Here is a 19,705-nt window from a genome sequence, read left to right on the forward strand (position 1 = left end):
CGGTTGTCATTATCCTTTCTTTTACTGCTCCTCAAACCAAGATGCCTCCTCCTCCCCCTCCTCCGTCTGGGAGTGTCCCAAGTCGGCCGACGAAGGGCGAAGTCAAAGATAGGGTCAGTCGGAGACCGGTTCCTTGTCTTTCCAAGTCCCGCTGCTAATGTCCTGGTAGAGCGCGCTTCTTTCGGATATCACCAAAGGCACTAGACTGAAGAAGGCCGTCACAAATGACAGATCGGCACCTTTGATTGCGGGAGGAGGAGTTAAATCAGCTGCACCTCCAGTTTCAGGCGCACCTCCTGTTCCTGGCATGCCGAAACCCCCGAGCGGCCTGGCACCACCTGTTCCCTCAGCCAACCGACTACGAAGCAGTAGCGAAAGCGGCGGCGGTGGAGATAGCGGTACATCCACCGCTCCTCAACTGGGAGGACTCTTCGCAGGAGGGATGCCCAAATTGCGCAGTCGGGGTGGAGTTGACACAGGAGCCAACCGTGACTCGCCTTATCTGTCAGACTCAGAGGCTTCGCGAGCTCCGCGACCTCCTGTCGCTTCTGCTCCAAAGCCTCCAGGTGCTCGTCCACCACTGCCGCCGCCTTCTACAGAATCGCCGTCTGCCCCTCCGGTCAACCCGCTAGTTGCCAATCTGCGCAAACCTCCGCCGAGACCAGCCTCAAGGCCTTCGTCAACAGTCTCATCCTCTACAACGATCAAATCCGCCCCAGATGCCCCACCTCCACGCGCACCTCCTCCATTACCTGGTTCGGCGAAACTGCCAGCTCCTCCGTTGACGTCGAGGAAGCCGTCCTCGCCAGCTCCTCCACCTCCACCCACTGTTTCCTCCAGTCCAGCTGCACCTCCTCCACCGCCGCCGGCATCTTCAGCACGCCGACCGCCTCCTCCCGCACCTGCACGATCGACCCCTCCGCCCCCACCCCCGGCAGCAGCAGCTTCATCACCACATACAAATGGGGTAGCGGCTGCTTCTATCGCGGTGCAAGCTGCCAGGAACGCTCTCGGACATAGTAATCATGCACCATCCGCACCCCCTCCACCTCCTCCAGCAGCGTCCGCCCCTTCGGCGCCTCCTCCACCACCACCATCTGCGCCTCCAATGGCACCGGCAATACACCCCAGTCATCCGCCACCTCCAGCACAAACTTCAACACCGCCGCCTAGCCAGCCTGTGACCCGTTCGACCTTGGATCCGAGTGCTTATACCCTGACCAACGGCGGCTCGTCGCCCCGCTATCAGAACACGGGCTCGCATGGAATACTTCCAGTAGAAGACAATCGGTTTAAATTTCAGAGCGACGGCCTGCTTCCCAAGCCACGACCGTTTGTGGGAGGTCCCCGGCGGTATCGTGCTGGGCGAGGTAGCAGTGTACCGTTAGACTTGAGTGCGCTGAGCGGCTAAGCGGACGGCTGACTGATATTCTTTTCGAGAAATAAATGGATGCTCTGTGTTACTGCGCTGCTTCTGATCGTATTTGAGATACCGATAGTCCGCGGTCAATATGCATGCGGCTGTTAGTTTGTGTACATGATATCCCAGTCATGGATAATTTTTTATGAAATATCTTCCTGCAGGCGTTTCTTAGTACATTATAGTCATTCCTGTTTGTAGTCATTATCATCTCCTGCTTCACTAGACTTTGTTTGAGATATAGTTTTCTGAAGGTAGGCCAAGCTCCATACACGTGACTAGATACAGACGCGGAGCGGTGATACATAAAGTCATCGGATCTCAATGCGAAAGGCGGTACTGGATGTTGTGCTTGTTCAAAAATAACCACGGACGATTTCTTCTTGCGACGCAAATTCATTTTGTGAAGACAGTGCCATTATTCGAGTTGTCAGCGATAGATTGAACTTAAACGGGTCACGTCCGATCATCCAAGCTCATCTGCGAACCAAATCATCCGACTTGCCCAGATCACTCTGCTGTCACGGTGGACGAGGAAGGGCTTTCAATTCTGATTCTAGCTAGTGTCGGCTTTCACTGTTGAGATAGGACTTGGCATAGTGAGTTGCCGGCTGTCACTCCCAAGTTCGAGGAGCACCGAGGTACCAGCCCACTCTGCGGACTGCATTCGACTCGGAACTTTTTGTACTTGAACCACGTTAGCCCATCATTGAGCGGCCTCGCAGCTCCCCATCATGTCTCTGCACTCCTACATCAATAGTAAGTCATCTTCTTCTATGCAATAATGGAACTACGCGACGCAGGTATCACAGCATCGGTGGCTAACACAAATGTCGTAACGCTTAGAAAAGGTCCTCATTCTCACAGTTGACGGCCGCACCTTACTTGGGACACTCTTGTCGACAGATCAATTGACAAATCTTGTCCTATTGGACACAATTGAGAGAATCATCCGAACCCCGGATGACCCCGAACCGAGCTCGCAGATCGAACACGGTCTATACTTGATTCGAGGCGACAATGTGGTTCTGTGCGGTGAAGTCGATGAGGCGATTGATAATGATATCGACTGGTCGAAGGTGAAAGGTGAGGTTGTCAAGGGCACGAAAAACGCGTGAAAGACAATGGCACTCAGTTGTACGTGATGGGCAGCCTTTGCGACGCGTACAAGACTTGATTGAGTTGTCCCGAGGCTGTGACCGAAACCACGAGTCGGTGTTGAAACGTCAAGCAGCCGCAAGGCTTTGTGAAGAAATGCTTCTTTCCGAGCATGCTGAATACGTGTGGTATGCATCGGCTGCGACTGGGCTGCATTTTAGATGAATGATCTACTGCCATGATACATGAATACGGCTCACTATAGAAGGACGATACCATCACGATTGCCCGGCCTAAGAGCCGAGAGCATGATGGCGGTCTTGGCTGATCCTTGTACGTCTTGGAAGAACGCAAGAATGGGGAAAGCAAATCTAGTTGGAAGATACCCTTTAATCAGCAAAACCAGTTGTCATGGTTCTTTACTTCGGACTTGAAGCACGAGGGACTAAGAGATGTTCATGAAATCAGAGGCTCTCGCCTCGTGTGATATACTCGGGAAGTTCTCCGAACAAGACCTAGCACTGTCATGCATTCAAGCTTCGCTCTTCAGGCTCGTATACAGTATAATCTTCAGTACCATGCCATTCCTTACTGCTTCCGTATAAGAGAGTTCGTTTGCCTCTTCCAGAGCATCCCTCCTTGTCTGTACACTGGAGTACGGAGTAATCAGCATATTACCCAATTAGGCTAGCGTCGCTGTACTTGACTTGACCATTGTGGAATTTCCATAAACTTGGTTGAGCTGCAACTTGCAAGAAACAACGAGAAACCGTCCCCTGAGCTGGGACGAGACGAGAATTGATCATAGCTCGACTTCTATCTACATAGTAGACTGCTCATCAAATATTGGGTGCGAACTCTATGATTCTTATCTGTCCGCAGCAGCCAAAAAGAGAAATATTGACCCACAGCTTGGCTAGTCGTGCGTAAGCGCTGGATATCCCTGGGGTAACGCCGAAGTCGCCGACTGATAGCAGCGTGTTTTGTTGACGAGTATGGAAGACTTTTTGGTGGACGTATCGCGGATTGAGCCTCATCATAATCTCAATACCCATTGTCTGAGTTGATATTGGCTCTTGTTGTTCAATACCTGTCCAACCATCCTATCCAGCCTTTTCCGAGATATTCCTATCCCAACTCTGCTCCAGGGCCACTTCCATTCCAGAAAAGCGTATCGATACTGGGTTCAGTTATGAGAGATCTGCTCTTGCCCTGACAGAAGGGTGACCATTGCGATCTCAATTCATTTTCGATTGAACTGAGATCATTCCGAAGGTACCTACATTCCTCTCCGTTTGTCCAAGATGCAATACTGACAAGTATTCGTTGGTTAGAACAGCAGATTGACCCGGCCTTTCGTTGTATTGCCTCTCTCTTCCCTCAGGAATTACATTGATGCTGGCCCACCGATCGACCCACTCATCGCACCTATACTCCTTTGTGTGACGTTGCTCATAGGAAACATCTACCGTTGATGACCTCCTTCCTAGACATATCGTGAACCATGGCCAACCAGACGAGGAAGCGCTCCGCTACTCATGGCCCCTCGTCCTATACCCCAGACGCCCGCCATCATGTTGTGGACATTGAGAAGCAGCCGCATCGCACACATTATACCCACTATGACCATCGCAGTTCGACAGAGTCGGAAAGCGGCGACGAGTCCCTCACCCCTTCCTCTGCCAGTTCGCGTCGGCCCATGTTGGGTAGTGCCGCCTCAGCGCGGCGCACTCGAGCCCCGGTGGGTTACTACCGTGTCCCGAACCGGATAATGCAATACCTGTGCTTCGCGCTCTTCGCTGCGCTAGTCTTGTTCATCCTCACCCTTTTTCGCTTCACCATCACCTCCAACGCAAAGCAAGTCGCCCTCGAACTGCCAAATACGGCGTCGAAACCGCCGCAATGGGAGAGCTTTCCGTTCCTGAAACGGTATCATGGTGGTATTCGAACATTGATCCCGCGCAATGAGTCGGTACCCGAATATCCAAGTGATGGAATGGAGGAGATGGTCCTGGGCTCTGACAATCACAAGGGTCGGGCCAGCATTGAAACCAGAGATCAGGCAGCGTTGATGTCGAGCTTGGTCTTCAACCCGTACCCAGATTACGCATCGGATGAGTACGTGAAGAAGTATGGTGAGAAGCGCGAATGCTTCCTCGACGAGCAGGAGACTATTCGCATTCCCCAGGTGCAGCATTACCCTGGAGTACCCCGTGGGTTTCCGGATGCAGTGATGGGGTCAAATAAGATGCTAGGTATCGAGGATGATGTTTGCTTTGAACGGTTTGGCCGCCTTGGTCCCTACGGTCTCGGATACAGTGTTAGGAAAGGTGGTATTGGTGCAGGCTTGGAGGGACACCGTGAAGGCGCAGAACGTGTGTGGGATGATTTGCCCCCCGTAGACTTTCGCCGCGTCGACTGGGCTGCTGCTCAAAACAGGTGCGTGGCCCTCAATAGCCACCGCTTCAAAGGCCTCCCTCAGCCGCGGCTTAATCGCTTTCTCTCCTTGCCCATTGGGGTTCCAAAGACCTCTTCTAGATCTCAGGAAAAGGATGAAGCGTCCCAGTCGAAAGCGGATCGTCTACCTCGAACGGCAGTGGTAGTTCGGACATGGCACGATTTTCACTTCACGCCTGATGACATTTTGTACTTGCGCTCGTTGATTTCCGAGCTCTCATTATTGTCCGGGGGAGAGTATACCATTCATTTCTTAGTTCATGTCAAAGATGGCAACTTGCAAATCTGGTCGGACGACGAAACCTACGAGCGCGTACTTAACGATGCTCTTCCAGAGGAATTCCGCGGCATGGGTACTCTGTGGTCAGAACAGCAGATGGCTCTCATCTATCCTGGGTTGGAAGAGACATGGACGCGTGGATTGCCTGTTCACGGTGTCTACCGCAGCACGTTCATGCCAATGCAGTATTTTGCCTACCGACATCCGGAGTACGACTTCTACTGGAACTGGGAGATGGACGTGCGATACACCGGACACTGGTACCATCTATTCGACAAAGTGGGTAGCTGGGCGCGGGAACAGCCGCGCAAATTCTTGTGGGAGAGAAATGCTCGCTTTTATGTTCCCTCTGTCCATGGATCCTGGGAGGATTTCCGACATACAGTTCGTGTACAGACTGAGAGCGGTACCAATAGCCCGAACAATGTATGGAGCGCGGCCGCCAAACATGGCTCGGACCCGTCCTCTGGAGACAAATCTGCTCTTCATCGTCAAGGGGACAAGCCGATCTGGGGACCCGAACGACCCGATGAGCGGGACATTTTTGAGGTTGATGGAGAAGGCATTCCCGAGACCACAATGGAGAAAGATCAGAACAAATGGGGTGCAGGCGAGGAGGCAGATCTTATCGTCTTCAACCCTTTGTATGACCCGGAGGGCACGACCTGGCTTCTTCGCGATGATGTGACCGGGTACAATAAGGAGAACGGCAAGCCTCCTCGACGGACGGCTATTATTACCGCCTCTCGACTGTCGCGCAAGCTGCTCCTCACTATGCACAAAGAGACCAGTCTGAAACGACATACCATGTTCTCTGAGATGTGGCCTGCCACCACTGCGTTACATCACGGCTTCAAGGCAGTTTACGTGCCGCATTCTGTGTACATCGACCGTCGCTGGCCGACGAAACACCTCGAATCCGTGTTCAACGCCGGCCGGAACGGCGCATCTGGTGGTGCTCGAACTTCTGTGTTCGGTGACCGTGAGCATAACTTCCGCGGAACTACCTGGTTCTACTCGGCTGGCTTCTCGCCGAATCTCTGGCGGCGGTGGCTCGGCTACAAGGTCGACAATGACGGCGGCGAGCAGGAAGAATTAGCTGGAGAGGGAAGAATGTGTCTTCCACCAATGCTCTTACATCCGATCAAGGATGTGGAAATGATCATTGACGACGGCGCGAACGAGATCCTATTAGACTCTACCGCCTAGACAGTACATATTTCTGCGATTCAATCATTTAGCATTATCAGCTCTTCTGCTCTGTACGTGTTTGTTTGCACATGGCGAAAAGAAAGGCGTCCGGCGAAGAGGTCTACTGTTTTCGTGTCATTCTTCTTGACTTTTTTGTATATAGAGGTTTTTTTTCCCGTGAGGCAATCTCACAGTCATGCCTAGAAGATATAATGTCTTGATGAATGTCGTTTGAACGTTGATTTTGGCTTGTCTTGCCTGTCTCTATGGTCTTGGATGTCCTATCCTATGTTGGGTTACTATCATAAGTTCATTTCCTGTTATGCGTGCAGTTTGCCTTTCATCCTTTGCGGACGTTGACATTGGTTGTTGACACTGGCCCTCTAGCCTCCCACTGAACCCTCGTTCACAGCTTTGCAACAACAGGATTGTGTGACACCAGACCCGCCTCAATGGCTTTAATCTGCAGCGCAAGGAACTTGGAATAAATCCGGCACAGGGCCAAGTTTCCGCCCATGAACCAGAATCCGGGGTGGCCACTTGGTCGCCACATCTGTCCATCGTTCATCAGCATCGATGACCAACAGTCCAGGAAGGATTCACTTACCGCATTGATCTCACCCTCCTCATCCAAGTCCCAGACATCCCTACACCTATCTGCGACTCGATCGCCCAATACCTTGCGCACAGTTGTTCGCATGTTGTCATATCCCGTCGCCAGCACGACAATATCCGCATCCAGTGCGCTCCCGTCTTTCAGGAGCAGGCCGCGCTCGCTAAAACCCGCTATCCCCTTAGGACTCCTCTTGATCTTGACCTTGCCGTCGGCAATGAGCTGGCTGCAGCCGACGTCAATGTAATACCCGCCACCGCGGGTCATGTAAGCGCGGGAGATGCCCGCCCCGTCAACGCCAAAATCGAGCTCGAAGCCGGCGGCCTTGAGGCCATCGAGGATGTCCTTTTCGGCTTCATAGGCGCATCTCGTGAAGTGCACAGCTAGAGCGAACTGCACCGGGTACGGGAGGGATTCGGAGATGATGTCTGCTTCTTCTGTGGGCGGTCTGGGTACGTTAGTTTGTTGATGGTCAGTTACCGTGTTAAGGAAGGGCGACGTACCCATTCTCCTCGTGCAGTCCTTCGTGCATCATCAACACCCCTTTGTCAGCTGTGATGACATACGTCCCGCTGCGCTGCAGCATGGTCACGTCGGCTCCGTTCTCGTAGAAGTTCTGCGCGATGTCATGGCCGCTGTTTCCGGTCCCCACAACAACCACCTTCTTTCCCTTCACGTCATAGTCGGATGCATCGTGGTGCTGACTACCGTGATAAACCGCCCCCTTGAATTGCGCCTGGCCCGGGAAAGTGGGGATCCTGGGCTCGCCGGAGTGACCAGTGCACCAGACGACGTGGCGAGGATGGAGAACTCGCTCCGAGCCAACATCGCCGCGGACGACGGTGACCGTCCACTGGGCCTTGGCGTCATCGTAGACAGCCGACTTGACGCTTATCTTGAGCCATACGTTCAGCTCCATGATGCTGGCATAGGCTTCGAACCAATCTGCGAGTTTGTCTTTGGGGGTGAACTGGGGCCAGTTCCGGGGGAAGGGGAGGTAGGCCATGTGTGTGAACTCTACTGGGTCGTGCGTTACAAGGGTCTTGGGTAATCAGCATACGTGCGGAACCGATATCAGGAAGTGAAGATGGACTCACTCTGTACCGCTTCCGCCAGTTGTCACCGATTCTCTCGTTGCGGTCGACAACGAGGCTTGAGATCCCGAGTGATTGCAACCGAGCGGCCGTATTGAGACCAGCCTGTCCTAAAGGCATGTCAGTAAGCTCAGTTGACAGTGATATTGCGAAGCAAGTACCAGCACCAACAACGAGCGCGGTAGGCTCCTCGTCTTGGAATTCAATCTGCCTCTGACGTCTCTCCAGCCAGTTTTCCTTACTTAGACTCCCCGGCATCGACCCGATGGTCCCCTCGGGCCGTCGTAGACCCAGAGGTTCTTCAAAGCTCTTCAACTCCTGCAAGCTCGTATAGAGCGAGTACGCCTTCCACACACCGGCCTCGTCTCGAGTCAGACGCAGCACGCCCGTGCCGCGTCCGACTCGACTCTCGAAGAAGAACATTGACGAGATCCACCGTAGACCCTCAACCGGGTTCTCGACTTTAGGCTGGAACCTGCCCTCGTGCTGGAGGCGGAAGGCCGTGAGTTGGGCCCGAGGCTGTTTACGGCTGATGTACTGTTCAATCTCGGAGACGTTGTGGATTGTGTGAAAGTCCCAGTCTAAAGCTAGCATGTCGCGCCACCACGAGTCCTCGTGAAAGAGGTCTGAAAGCTTGAGCTGTGAGACTGGCGATGTGCCCAATTGGATTTCTAGGTTCGTCAGCCATTGCTGGGCGATGTCGCGGGGACTTAGGGCCCCGACTGTTCTGGGGGTTACGGGGAGTTGTATCACGTAGTGGTTTTGTGCGAGACTCATTGTAGTGGTCGGATGTGGTTCGGTCAGTCCCGCAATCATCCAACGGCGATTCTCAATAGATATATCTGCTCCGTGGGGCAATGCGTATGAGTTCAGAGCCGGACACCGTCCGATGGACTCATCTGCATAAATAGAGAAGCATAGCTGCTGCACCTGACTCAGACTGAGCACACTCGGGGAGAAACCCGAGCGTTCGGGTGTATCGAGAACAAGGCTCTAGAGCTTTGCGGGGCGTCTTGCTCTACTACCGGTAGGATATCGATAGGGTCAAGGAGATGTGGGGATGGTGATCAGTCTCTCTTATATTCAATCGTGCCTGCTGATGAGGATTCCCGGGCTAAAGCACACCGATGAGGGGATACTGGTCTCTGGGTAGGTTTGCCGAGGGCCTCTACTCTTCATCATCTATGAGAGACTGGCTATCCCGTTCTCCATTTTATTCTAGATGCCATGTATGTATGTGTGATTGATTGTTGATTGTCCTCGAGCTTCCTTTACGTGGATATATGCTAGTGCTACTGGTGAAGAGTACAGAGGAACAACCCCATTTGAGTCTTGACGCAGATAGGTTGCAAATCTAGAGCGGATGGGAACAACGGAGTTTGACCGATGAGGAGCAAAACTGGCTGGGACTGGATCATAATAGGCGTGCTGCGGTCACGACGATGACGATAATGAAAGGCATGGATACCTCTACAGAGGAACGTTACCCAGGCTGCATTCCTCGCGTGCCCTTCCGATGCACAACATGATAACCGCGTCTGTTTCATTCATTCTGAAGCAGACTCTCATGATCTCATCAGATCAGCGATAATCAGAGCATTGGATTTTAGAATGCTACAGTCGCAGTCACACATACTGCAGAGTACAGATACAATGTACACCCGTGGCGTCTGGCCAGTGAGGAGAAGAGGCGTTCATTACCGTGGCAGAATGCCTACATTCCACATGGAGGGAATTCCGGCCAATGAATCTATTCATTACAATCAGACAGCAGGTGGCAGTGTAAAAATGTTGCTATTTCGATATCGACGAGCGAGTGGTGCCCTTTTTGTCGGTGGATTATCTACATCCACGCTCCTTGACTCCTCCCAAGGGTTGGATATAAACGCAGTCGCGTCCTCCCGCTCGCCCCTGCAGGAACCAAGAACATCCCAGGGATCAATAAGTAATCAATCGGGAATTTTAAGTGCTCCAACTATCGTCTCAGAGATTGGTTAAGCGGGCAGATTCATCGCGACCCGAGACAGCCACAACATGCAGTCCATACTCACAACACTTTCCCTTCTGAGTCTCAGCCTCTCATCAACGGCACTCGCCCTCTCTCCAAACCGCACCTTGGCCCCCGTCGTGACGAATAACCGCGCCAACGCTCTGTACGAAGCCACGCTCCCGACCAGACAGAACACCACCCTCCGCGGCTGGATCACACTCTTCGCACCCCCACAGGGAGTCGGCGTCAAAGTCCACGCCGACTTCTGGGGTATCCCCGAAAATGAAGCTCTAGGTACGTAGTGCCTTTCCTCGGCCCTTCCCCTGACTAACACGCAACCTGGGCAGCATACTACATCCACGAGAACCCCGTCCCCGCCGACGGCGACTGCTACAGAACCGGTAACCCCTTCGACGCCTACCGACGCGGGGACAAGACCGCCTGCAACATGACGAGCCCGCAGACCTGCCAAATCGGCGACCTGAGCGGGAAACACGGGCCCATTGTCACAGCGGATGATCAGGGATTTGAAACGCGGTACACTGACCTCTACCTATCGACGGAGCCGGGTGAGCCTGCCTATTTTGGGAATCGGTCGATAGTCGTGCATCGGTTGTCGGATCGTGCGAGGTTAAATTGTGCGAATTTTGTGCTGGTGGCTCGACCGGAAATGCCGGTTGCTCTGAAGGGCTGAGAGTATGACTTTGTCGAGATCGCCTTTGGTCCAAGATGGTGCCGGAATTTGATAAGGAGGAAGGATGTTCTCCTGTTGCCGAAAATTGACTCTGATTCATGGATGATATGATAGCTGCTACGAAGCTAATGACATGTTGATTTGCTTCCGAGCGTGACTCTGGCCTCATAGTGACTGCTTGACTCCACGTAGAGGTAATTGACTTGCAGGTAAGCCTCGCTGATGCATCCCAATTTCAGACCTGCCCTAGTTGTAGACAAATGGGATTCTTGGCCACAATAGTCCTCTGATTTCGAATGTGCCATGTATTGTCCGAACGAGACGCCGAGATTCTGGCAAGTCGCTGTGGCCAATGACTTGAAATCTCGGTCTGACCCTTAAGGAAAAATTTGGAGTATCGTGGGGTTGAACAGATCCAATGTCATTGATTTAGAGACCGATCAGTCAGGGGGATGCTCTTTGATGAGCAGCACGGAGGCTGCTGCTCAGTGTGTTATCGATGATTTCTGAACGACCCCTCCACTCAGGTAGGCTGTCCATCTAGATTTTCGAGCCTACTTTGGATAGCGCTCTGATCGTCTTGTCCCTCCACTTCCTGGTATTCCTGCAACACGATCCTGCGCATTAATCGCCGCGGAGCACGGCGACCCGTGAAGAGCTCAAATTGCGCGAATCCCTGCTCTGGGAGAACATCGAGCCCGTCGAGGGCAACCCAGCCTCGATGGGAGAGGGCGCGAATTTGCTTCATGAGTGGGGAATTGAGAGGTTTGTAGGCTAGCTGCATGAAAATATCAGCCTTTGTCTCTTTGCAGCGATGCCGAGATCATGTCACTTACCTCCACTACTACGCCTCCAGTAGGGCTCCCAAGCCACTGAGAAGGTAGCTGAAAATTGGGAGCCGGCACTCCTCCGATACTATGAGCGGGTATGCAGCAGCAAATGACGGTCGGTTGCTTGTAATCGGTAGGCCAGTTATCCTGCAAAGATTGCAGGACGTGGACTGTCGGGCGAGAGTTCGGCCCGCCCCATCCATGCGCCAGAAGATTCTGTCGGTTGTAGTGGTGAGCCAGTTTCTCTGCGTTGGCCATGGTACGATTGTAGACGAAGATGTTCTGCACCCCGAGGTGAATCATTGAGTACACTGCCGCCCGAGCCATACCACCGGCTCCGATAACCAAACCTGTGGACGAAGGACGGATCGCATTGGCTGGAGATAAACCTCTTCGGAAGCAATTTCCGATCCCAATCCAGTCGGTGTTATCGCCGTGCAGCGCCTTAGTTGGACCAGCCCGGCTCTTCTCAAGATGAAGAGAGGACTCAATAGCTCCATCAACACCACCAGGGAGCTTTCGGATCGGTATCAACGTGTTCACAGCCCCGATAGCCCGAGCATGCGGTGACATGGAGTGGAGAAGGGGAATTACTTCCGTCTTGTAGGGCAGACTGACACTTGTCCCGCCAAAATTGGGGTTCTCGACCAAATCATTCAACCCTCGCAGGGAAGGCGACTGATGGATAGTATATTTATGTGGCATCCCGCATGCTTTGTAGGCTGCATTGTGCATTGCAGGGGACAGACTGTACGTGACGTTCGCGCCGAAAACGAAGAACTGCATCGGATCCAGAGCGAATGAGGCGTAGAGTGCTTCTTGGGCTTCACGCAAGGTGATACAGGGTAATGACTTGGACTGAATCTCCGGTAACAGTGGTTGAGGTGTCACGGATGTGAGGACCGGGTTGAAGCAGCTCGACAATCTGCCCAGAGGGGCGGTATTGAAGGCTATCAAGGGTAGCTGCCATGGAAGACCTCGGACATGGTGACGAAATCTTTCAACAGCAAAATTATCCTCCATTGTCGTTGCCGGCTGCGTCAGTCGAACCACATCGCATCCTAGTCGCCTGGCTCGTTCGTACATTGTCAGTGGTTCCGCATCCTCCCAACCTCTTGGGCACGGATGGGACCATGCGAAATGCCCGATCACTTTGCTCGTCCCCTTGGAAGCAATGATCTGCGATAGAATGTCATCGCTATAGGAGAGATCAACCGTCAAGTACTCCGGAGCTAGTCGTAACCCGTGCTTGATAAGATTCAGGTATGCATCGTCCGCGCGGCGTAAGGGCCCGTTGTGTTGCACAGGAGAACCTACAGGGCTTAAACTACTTTCGACATGGTATATCAGGGGAATGATTATGTTTCGCCGGATAGTCGCCACAGCCTGACTTATTCTGTCCGCTAGACCCGAGTCCACGCCTGGGCCGTCGGAAGAACCTTCCGTTGTATCCACCTTGAGCTCAAACGCATCGGCGGTGGATTCCAGCTCTTCGATGTCTAATTCGCGCTCAAACAAGGATGACAGTGGCACGGTCACAGCGTAGGTAAACATACGAGACTCGACCGGCAGCATCGACAGCGGGAACGAGGCTTGCTGACCGCTCAGGATGGTAATGTCCCCTGTTGCAAAGGCAACAAATTTTAAGAAATCACGCTGTAACCGTTTGAGGGTCAAGAATGGAGTAAAGGTTTGAGATCGCTGATCGAGTTCCAACTCCAAAGGCGAGTGGTTATGGGTGTCTTTTCCTGCGTGGTCCGTGAAGCCCTTCTCGGAGACATTGAAAAACTCCAGGTTCGAACAAGCCCGATATACCGGGCCGGAAAGCTCCAGAAACCGCCGGACTTTGTCCGTATCCCAAGCTTTCAGATACGACTGAATGCTTTCGGGATCTCGAATAATGTGAATGACAGGATGCGTCTTCGCGTATTCCCGCAGCAATCGTTGCCCGCTGCGCTCCATGGATCCGGGCCCGCACGCAATGACACACCCCTCTTTGTGTTCTGCCAGCATCGACTCCATCACTCGGGCCTCCTGCTGACGATACTCGGTAAGATCATATTCCTTCTTGAACGCAGCCCGGGAACGTCCCGTCACCTGCTGGAAATATTGATCCGCATCAATCATTCGCTTCCCCGAGGTCGCGGCCAGAATGACAGCGAGACTGGATTTCCCAGTACCACGGATACCGACCAATACAATCGACGCATTAGGAGAGAAGATCCTCTGGGTTTGAGGAGGACTTCCGAGGCGTGTTGGGGATGCGCGAGTGGAATTCAAAGCGCGCGGAGAGGGAGAGTACCAATGATGTTCGCCAGACGCATCCGACTGTTCATGCCCCGGGCAGGACTCGGGTCTAGGAGGAACAACATCGAATTCAGATGCGAGGATTGATGATTGGGTCGTGTCTGAGACGATGCTATGGGTGCGACTGCTCTGAGCAGAAATGTGTCTATTCGGTGCCTCGAGCCCCTCAACCTCATCCAATTTGCGCTTTGCCGGCCTCACTAGGATCGACATGTCGTCTGAGGGAGGTTTTTGATTTGAAGATCATAAGCATTCAAGGACTCTAACGCTGCACATATTGAAAGAAGCTGGTTGGGGATAGTCTGGACAGCGTCCGAGTCCGAGGATCGAATCTTACTGTGTCCCTTCGCGCCTGGCGGCCTGAGGCGCTGCGGACAAATACTCTGCCGCGCATTGGCCGGAGAACTTTGATACCGTCACTTTACGTAATTTACCCCGCGGGGATCAAAAATGGCCAGTAATTGATGCCTGGGGCCACCATCCCCGGAAAGTTCGAGGTTGTCTGGCAGCATTTGCTAATTTTGTTCAATCAGCAAGCGATCATTGGAAGTAAATCGACCTGTACTATTTGGTGCCAAGCGACAGATATTCAATCTTACTCGTTGACATCAAATCGAGTACGGCAGCCGCGGGTAAGCAGTTGTGGTTCTCCCCGACCTCCCAGCCAAAAGAGTTCCCTCGACTTTCTCTTCTCCGCCCTCGACATTGTGCTTATTGCGAAAGGCGACACACATCTCTGACACGGCACACTCTATCTCCAATTGGTCCTAGCTTCATCTGTGATCTTTACCTGAGCAGGAAGGCTTGCCTTTAACGAGACTAGTTTTCTGTCCCGATTCCCCCAATACTCGAGCGGCAAGACACAGGTCGACCGATTGACATCGACGTCCGGCAAAGCATTCATCTCGGTGATACGGGCCAAACATGACCATGCGTCCAGAACGCTCTAGTGGCCTGTCGAATAGAAAATCATGAGCAACGATATGCGCCAAGCCCCCGGGGCCGGTAGCAAGTCCAAACGACGATTGACTGACGCCGACGAAGATGCCAGACACATGGCTGCTGACGACAATTCCGCGCAATCCAAGCGGCAGCGAGTGTCGCGTGCCTGCGACAGCTGCCGCTCCAAGAAGGATAAATGCGATGGGGTGCAGCCGGTCTGCTCGACTTGCGCATCATTATGTCGACCTTGCACGTATAAGACCAATCCCAAGAAGCGAGGCTTGCCGACCGGATACATTCGCACGCTGGAGTTGCTATGGGGACTTGTCTTTTGCAAGATAAAGGGGAGCGAAGAGGTGGTCCGCGCCTTGCTCAGGGCAGCCAATATGCCGAGTCACTTGGCTACTATGGGCAAAGAGGCGGAGGGTTCCGATGACCTTGTTTCTTCCTGGAAGAATAGCATTGTCCTCAAGGAGATAGAGCGGATGTTGACTTTCTTGGACCAGCCGGAAGAGGAACAGGACAAGGCAAGTCGAGGGCCTGGGGAGACGGACTCTCCTCCGGAAGCTGAGGGCAGCAGCGTGCTCTCCTCGGACACCCTCGAGTGGCAGCTGCCTGAAGGTCTCACAGATGTCCGTCAAGAATCACGGGCTGTTGGTCTATCTCCTTCCAAAACGTCCTCATCGGGACCGGTCCCCAGACACCTGTCACCTCGTACCACAAAGGACAGCGGCACCCAGACAGTCCTCTGTTCCGATACCACTGGCGCTGCTACAGCGAACCTTTTGTCGCAGCCGTTCATACAATCACAATCTTCAAACCTCCCCCGGCTTCCCTCCAATGTGTGGACGCTGCTTGATATCTACTTTTCTTACACTCAATGTTGGTTTCCCATTCTCGAGAAGCATGATATACTTCGAACGGCATTCCGGCAGTCTGAAGATAATGTGCAGATTTCGCCTCGGACGGCAGGATCCGGGGACTACGCGGCCCTTTGGGCAGTCTTGACTCTGGCGTCCATGCAAGAGAGGTCTCTCGCCGCCACACGTGAGATGACCGGTTTGCCAAGCGACCGGCCAGGCTCTGGTCAGCTATACGCCACGGTGAAAGGGTTGATACCCGCCGAGGATGGCATTCATGAGATTGGACATGTGCAGGCGCTGTTGATTTTATCATTAGTGAAGCTCGGGCAACAGGAATGGAATGCTGCGTGGATACTGGTAGGGCAAGCGGTTCGGATTGCACGGTGGCTGGGTTTGGGTTCTCCAGCCATGCAAGTCAGGGGCGCTGGGGACGAGAAGGTCCCGGCACGGTCCAAACACGTCTTTTTAGGCTGTTTCGTACTGGAAACACTGGTTGCCACCAAGACCGGCCAGGCACCATCGCTACGCAAAGAGGATCTTGTGAGGATCGGCCCGATCAATGAGGATGGTCTGGAGGAGTGGCATCCTTGGGAAGATCAGACTGGTCTCCGACCCACCGAATCGTCGCGTGGGCCTTCCCACCGTGGGCCCCTTCATGCTCTCAGCACATTCAACCGGCTGGTCTCTTTGATGTGCATCTTGAACGAGGTTTGTTGCACAAAGCAACTCCCGAACAGTCCGACGCCACAACTCGAGGCGCTGGAACGCCAGTTACAACATTGGGTGTCGGCCCTTCCTAAAAGCTACCGGGTTGACTTGCAAAGTCCCACAAGGCTTGCCTCACCTCACATATTTGGACTGGAAATGACGTTTGAAAGCAGCGTCACCGCTTTGTCTTTGGATATTTCGCTACGGCAGGGGGAGAAACACATGCCAGACACGAGAAGGAGTCGTGCGATTGAGAGCTTAAAGAGGCTCCTGCTGCTGTTACAAAAGTACATGGAAACTTATAGCCTAGCGGCGACGAGCCCTATCTTTGGAATGCTCTTGACTTTCGGTGTCTCCCCGGAGGTGGAGAGACGAAGTGCGCCAGGCGTGTTTGAGCTTGAGCTTGGCCTCAAGAACAAACTTGAAGCGTATTCCTCGCATCTTTCTACGGTATGGCTGCCAGGAGCTGGCTTCTCACCGAGAGCGGAAGGTGTATTGGTATCGACAGTCACAGCAGCGGACCGGTCAAGTCATCTACACAACGCAGATGCATCGTCGGAAAGTATGGCTGGACCGAACGCTTGGCCCTTGGACGGTAATGGACAACACGAGATTCGAGCTCTGTTCTCTACACCGGACTCGTTCTTGACAAGTCCTTGGACAAGGACGGGGCCGAATATCGAAGATCACGTTGCTCTGTCTCTACCCACACCTACCCCATCTTTGAATCCGCCTAGGGCCTCTCGACTACCCACCCCCACCCAGAGACCTCACACCTCGATCTCTTCCGCTCCGAAACTCATCAGTGACCGAAGTACCATACCAGACATACCCTCTCCCTTTCCCGCAAACACCCCCCAGTACCAGCAGACGTATAGTGATCCGAATCTGCACCTTGGGACATTCGTTGATATTGATGGATATGCGTCTCTCCGCCGACCGCGAATTGCGCCAGACCTTGATGCATTATTTGATGAGCTGGCATCGTTGGACGGTACCGAGAAGTGAGTACCGTCTGATTTCCACAGGTCGACTGCTGACTGATTTTTGGGCAGGGGGGACCACCAGCCCGAGTTTATGCAGAATCTGGGGTTTGTCCCTGACGTCGGGCTTTCGGAGCTATACTCGTACTCCAGTCAAATTGAGCCTTTTCTTCTGGCGCAGACTCAACAGCTTTCCGAGGATTCTGGGGTCTTACGGCGAGATCCACCGACTGAGGCGAATTTGGCCCACAAGCGATGAGAGCATCAGCTGTGACAACGGCAGAAGTTCTATTTCTCATGATGTACATAGCAGGATATACAGGATATATCGAATTCCACAACAAATGAAATGTCGACTACAACGCCGCCCTCTCCTTAAAGTTCAACGCCACATGTTCCACGGCAACCTTGTACCCATACACCCCCAAACCAACGATGATCCCCGCCGCCTTATCACTGAAATAACTGTGGTGCCTCCAGGGCTCCCGCGCATGCACATTGCTCACATGAAGCTCGATGAAGGGGATGCCCACGCCCAGCAGCGCATCCCGGATCGCCACCGAGGTATGCGTGAAACCACCGGGGTTGATGATGATGCCGTCGACGGTCCCGCGGGCGGCCTGGATGCGATCGATGATGGCGCCCTCGTGGTTGGACTGGAAGGTGTCCAGCGTGGCGCGTAGCGACTCGGCGTGGGCTTTGCTGGAGGCTTCGACGTCGGCGAGGGTTGTGCTGCCGTAGATCTGGGGCTCGCGGGTGCCGAGGAGGTTGAGGTTGGGGCCGTTGATGAGGAGGATTGATTTGCCCATTGGAGTTTGATTGTGTTTTAGCTTCGATAATGGGAATGAATCTTCAAGGGGATTGGAGAGGATGTAGCAGAGAAGAGAAGATTCCTGATTGAATGGATGTCTAGATCGTCGTCTTCTCCTTTTCTACTCCGTATGGCTAATGTCTCTGTCTCTGTCTCTGTAAATAGGACTGGATCTTACAGGTATTGTCATGCGATGCGGGGCTTCACTTCTGGAAGATGAACCTGGAATGGATGAAAGCGTATGGTACGGTATGGTATGGTATGGGCAAACGAAAGCCCGAGGGAAGAGCGCTTTGCCGGAGAGAATTACATCTGCTTCTCCTGATCTAGACGAATGGCACTGTCACTTATGCATGAGTTTAATGCTGTATATCATGATAGAGAAACTCGTATTCCTTATCGATTTCGTGTCATTGGCGTACACAATGCTCAGGTTGCTAGGTCGACGTCTATAGAGTTATGGATAGAAGATAGAATCTAACCCAATCGACTCACCTACAAGTAAGCTTGCAATGAAATATCCGACGGTTACTCACGGGTATTTGGGACGGGACTATCTTCATCAGATCTCACTTGAATCAACTTCCATCTATCCTACACAATCCATAGAGGCAACCAAAATGGTCGTAGCACAATTTACCCAAGACCAGCTGGACGAGATCTACGCCTTTGCCGTCGATCTCGGTCGCAAGGCCGGCCAGCTTCTCCTTGAGAGCATCGAGAAGAGGATCGCAAGCGATGCAGGCAACGCATACGAAGAAAAGGACAACGCGGTTGACATTGTGACGCAAACAGACGAGGGTATGCATATGCCTTCGCGCCAAAGGAAGTGACCCAAGCTAACGCACGCAGACGTGGAAACCTTCATCAAAACCGCAATCCAAACCAGATACCCCGACCACAAGTCTGTCCATCCACCTTCACCATCTGACCAAGCCCACCAACTTACATCCCATGCAGATTCCTCGGCGAAGAGACCTACGCCAAAGGCCAGTCCCGCGACTACCTGATCGACGCCCATCCAACCTGGTGCATCGACCCTCTAGACGGTAAGCCACCCCACACCCCTACTTCCAACGAGGGTGTTGACTGTTGACTGCCGAAGGCACGGTCAACTTCACCCATCTCTTCCCCATGTTCTGCGTCTCCATCGGCTTCCTCGTCGCCCACCGCCCCGTCATCGGCGTCATCTACGCCCCCTTCACCGACCAGCTCTTCTCCTCCTGTCTCAACCGCGGCGCCTGGCTCAACGAGTCCCGCCGCCTGCCGTTACTCCGCCGCCCGATCCCGCCGCTGCCGGCCGCCGCGCCGAGCAGCTGTATCTTCGCGTGCGAGTGGGGCAAGGATCGGAGGGATCTCCCCGGCGGGAACCTGCATCGCAAGATCGAGAGTTTCGTGAACATGGCGGTGGAGGTGGGGGGGAG

The 19,705-nt window shown here is 53.4% G+C and overlaps 7 protein-coding genes across 7 annotated transcripts; 4 read left to right on the forward strand and 3 right to left on the reverse strand.

The window, feature by feature from the left end:
• Nucleotides 1–41: 41 nt before the first annotated feature.
• Nucleotides 42–1,411, forward strand: CDV56_100023 (putative proline-rich, actin-associated protein Vrp1; the record flags this gene model as incomplete). The annotated part of the gene is made up of 2 exons (XM_026753642.1): nt 42–113; nt 170–1,411. The coding sequence occupies 2 exons, from the start codon at nt 42–44 to the stop codon at nt 1,409–1,411; spliced, it is 1,314 nt and encodes a 437-aa protein (XP_026609908.1).
• A 743-nt stretch (nt 1,412–2,154) lies between these two features.
• On the forward strand, nt 2,155–2,538 carry CDV56_100509 (U6 snRNA-associated Sm-like protein LSm8; the record flags this gene model as incomplete). The annotated part of the gene is made up of 2 exons (XM_026754128.1): nt 2,155–2,179; nt 2,267–2,538. The coding sequence occupies 2 exons, from the start codon at nt 2,155–2,157 to the stop codon at nt 2,536–2,538; spliced, it is 297 nt and encodes a 98-aa protein (XP_026609909.1).
• Nucleotides 2,539–4,022: 1,484 nt separating this feature from the next.
• CDV56_100812 (DUF3405 domain-containing protein) lies at nt 4,023–6,464 on the forward strand (the record flags this gene model as incomplete). The annotated part of the gene is made up of 1 exon (XM_026754431.1): nt 4,023–6,464. One exon carries the CDS (start codon nt 4,023–4,025, stop codon nt 6,462–6,464), a length of 2,442 nt encoding a protein of 813 aa, XP_026609910.1.
• Nucleotides 6,465–6,852: 388 nt separating this feature from the next.
• CDV56_101247 (putative flavin-binding monooxygenase) lies at nt 6,853–8,930 on the reverse strand (the record flags this gene model as incomplete). Its single annotated transcript, XM_026754866.1, has 5 exons — nt 6,853–6,999; nt 7,054–7,507; nt 7,563–8,101; nt 8,157–8,263; nt 8,315–8,930. The coding sequence occupies 5 exons, from the start codon at nt 8,928–8,930 to the stop codon at nt 6,853–6,855; spliced, it is 1,863 nt and encodes a 620-aa protein (XP_026609911.1).
• A 1,257-nt stretch (nt 8,931–10,187) lies between these two features.
• CDV56_101732 (putative cytosolic Cu/Zn superoxide dismutase) lies at nt 10,188–10,837 on the forward strand (the record flags this gene model as incomplete). The annotated part of the gene is made up of 2 exons (XM_026755351.1): nt 10,188–10,437; nt 10,491–10,837. 2 exons carry the CDS (start codon nt 10,188–10,190, stop codon nt 10,835–10,837), a joined length of 597 nt encoding a protein of 198 aa, XP_026609912.1.
• A 523-nt stretch (nt 10,838–11,360) lies between these two features.
• On the reverse strand, nt 11,361–14,187 carry CDV56_101896 (putative quinate pathway repressor protein QutR; the record flags this gene model as incomplete). Its single annotated transcript, XM_026755515.1, has 2 exons — nt 11,361–11,615; nt 11,674–14,187. The coding sequence occupies 2 exons, from the start codon at nt 14,185–14,187 to the stop codon at nt 11,361–11,363; spliced, it is 2,769 nt and encodes a 922-aa protein (XP_026609913.1).
• A 3,639-nt stretch (nt 14,188–17,826) lies between these two features.
• On the reverse strand, nt 17,827–18,279 carry QUTE1 (type II 3-dehydroquinate dehydratase; the record flags this gene model as incomplete). The annotated part of the gene is made up of 1 exon (XM_026756369.1): nt 17,827–18,279. The coding sequence occupies one exon, from the start codon at nt 18,277–18,279 to the stop codon at nt 17,827–17,829; it is 453 nt and encodes a 150-aa protein (XP_026609914.1).
• Between the last annotated feature and the right edge of the window lie 1,426 nt (nt 18,280–19,705).

Source organism: Aspergillus thermomutatus (assembly GCF_002237265.1).
Source record: "Aspergillus thermomutatus strain HMR AF 39 chromosome Unknown NODE_390, whole genome shotgun sequence".
Classification (NCBI taxonomy): domain Eukaryota; kingdom Fungi; phylum Ascomycota; class Eurotiomycetes; order Eurotiales; family Aspergillaceae; genus Aspergillus; species Aspergillus thermomutatus.